Consider the following 2,473-nt stretch of genomic DNA (forward strand, 5'->3'; position numbering starts at 1 on the left):
CTTTATAAAATAAATTGAAATGATAAGAAAAAAATGTGGCTGGGGCGCAGTGGCTCACGCCTGTAATCCTAGCACTCTGGGAGGCCAAGGCAGGAGGACCATTTGAGTTCAGGAGTTCGAGACCAGCCTGAGCAAGAGCGAGATCCCATCTCTACTAAAAAAAAATAGAACAAAATTAGCTGGACAACTAAAAATATATAGAAAAAAATTTGCCAGGCATGGTGGCACATGCCTGTAGTCCCAGCTACTCAGGAGGCTGAGGCAGGAGGATCACTTGAGCTCAGGAGTTTGAGTTTGCTGTGAGCTAGGTGGACACCACAGCACTCTAGCCAGGGCAACAGAGTGAGACTCTGTCTCAAAAAGAAAAAAAATGTGTTGTATAATCAGCAGCATTCTACCTTTCTTAAAATACAGCCAAGTACACAAAATAATGATGTGTTTTACAATGTATAGCATCTTAGATTTGATGAAAGCTAATACAAGAAATAACAAACACCTTCAAATCAATAAGGCACAGCAAGTCCAGTAAAAATTGGGCAAAGCCTCTGAGCACTTTATTGAAGAACCTAGCAGAGGAACGAGAAGTGTGAAAAGATGCTTGAGCTCAGCAGACATCGGAGAAATGACAACTCAAGACCACAGTCAGCTTTCACTGTACACTTATTTGACTGGCAAAATATCAGAGGGCTGTACTCTGCCAGATTAGCTGGGACAGAAAGATGAGGGCCAGGTTCAGCACCCCAATAAGCACCGGGCCAACCAACTACGTATGCCCTCACTTACCCTACTGCTGCCCCTGGCACTCTCAAGGGCCCAGGATGCTCATGCGCTGGAGATATGTGCAATGTTCCATGCTCATGTGGGGCTGGAGACAGCATGGGGTCAACCAGGAGAGAGTTTGGTAACAAGCGAGGAGCATGTTAGACACACACCCCCTTCGCAAAATCCCAATCCAACAACAGGACACATCATGTGAGAACACAAACGCAAAGTCAGACATGAAGAGTGCTGGAGTAGCTGCCTGTGGTGGTGATAAGGATGGGAGAGGAAAACTGATGGCAGGATAGGAGGGGTGAGGGGACACCCTGACAGCATCCACACAGCAGCCCTGAGGGCATTGCTGCCACCCCTTGCTCTGGCTGTACAACCATTTCCATGGCTCTCCCAAGCCAATAATTTCTCTTTTATCTAAGCTATTTCAAATTTGGATTCTATTTCTCACAAGTTAATTTACTAGCTTAGGAAAAAGAGGCTTTATTAGCTCCCAGAATTCCACCTACCCCATGGAGGCTGAACCACATGCCACATGCAAAGCCAGGAATAAGCCTGACACACTCCCAGGTCCAAGGCCCATTTATCCCACAGGGGCCTGACCCCCATGTCCCCAGTCTCTGCCTGAGGCCTGGCTGGGTGGGTACTGACTGATGATGCAGGGGAGGGAGGTATCAAGGTGCAGCCTCACCTAGTCCAGCCACACTGCTGTGGTTCTCCAGCATCACTTCCCTGTAGAGAGCCCTCTGGCCAGGGTCCAGACACTGCCACTCCTCCCGAGAGAAGTGCACAGCCACATCGCCAAACGTCACCACCTCCTGAAAGGACACACACCAGCACCCCAGGGATCCCTGGGTGCCAGCTCCATTCTGTCGCCACCCCATGGCATGTCTCTGGCAAGTGTACCACGGGGTTGGATGAGGAGATAGTCACCAGGGCTCCTCTGGCTCTAAAACCAAGGGGAGGGGCAGTTTGGGGGAGGAGGAGGGACCCGCAGTCTGTGATACCTATAACAACCCTCCCTCCTCAAGAGCCTCTGTCAGGCCCTGGTTTGGGCAAGGGTTTGCTTGCTACCTTCAGGATGGGAGCAAAGGGCCCTGCCTGAGCCTGTCGAGGGCCACAGCAAGGGCCAAGGCAAGGTCTAGGCCCAGGACCAACAGGCAGGGTAGATGCACAGAGTAGGAGGTGGAGGCTTCACAGGACAAGTGAGGGAAAGGAGGCAGTGACTTCCTACCATGAGGCTTGGCGGGTGGGCATCCGCACGTCCTGGCTGAGAGACCTGTTGGCAATTATGAAAAGATCAGAGGTCAGGGTGCTAGAAGCCCCCTCACTTCCAGGCTAACAGGGGGCAGTATTGTGTTCCCTGTTACTTTACCTCCAACCCAGACATTCTCTAGCAGAGACACAGGGGTGGGCTGAAGCAGCCATGGCACTTGAGTGAACGAGGTGCTCTGAAGCCTCGTTCTTCTTTCAGCATGCTTGTGTGGCACGTGTGAATCACTCCATAAACACTTAAGGAGTGGCTTCCACATGCCAGGCATTAAGTAATGAGATGTGGCAGTTAACACATAAGGACCCTCCCTTCATGGAGCAGTCTAGTAGAGGAAAGAATTAAATAACCACACAAATAAGCACAAAATTACAACCATGATAGTGCTGAAGAACGCTATGAAAGCATTTCAACTAGAAAATTGACTTAATG

General features: G+C 50.1%; 1 protein-coding gene across 1 annotated transcript in view; it reads right to left on the reverse strand.

Annotated features, from left to right (window-relative positions):
* The window catches only part of ZNF7 (zinc finger protein 7), a 13,618-nt gene extending 11,787 nt beyond the window's left edge, over window positions 1-1,831 (reverse strand). Inside the window, exon 1 of the mRNA XM_012648139.1 lies at window positions 1,463-1,831. Within this exon, the coding sequence (XP_012503593.1) occupies window positions 1,463-1,655 (193 nt within the window). The 5' untranslated portion in view covers window positions 1,656-1,831. The remainder of the gene's footprint in view (window positions 1-1,462) is intronic.
* Between the last annotated feature and the right edge of the window lie 642 nt (window positions 1,832-2,473).

Source organism: Propithecus coquereli, unplaced genomic scaffold, assembly GCF_000956105.1.
Source record: "Propithecus coquereli isolate 6110/MARCELLA unplaced genomic scaffold, Pcoq_1.0 Scaffold28, whole genome shotgun sequence".
Lineage (NCBI taxonomy): Eukaryota > Metazoa > Chordata > Mammalia > Primates > Indriidae > Propithecus > Propithecus coquereli.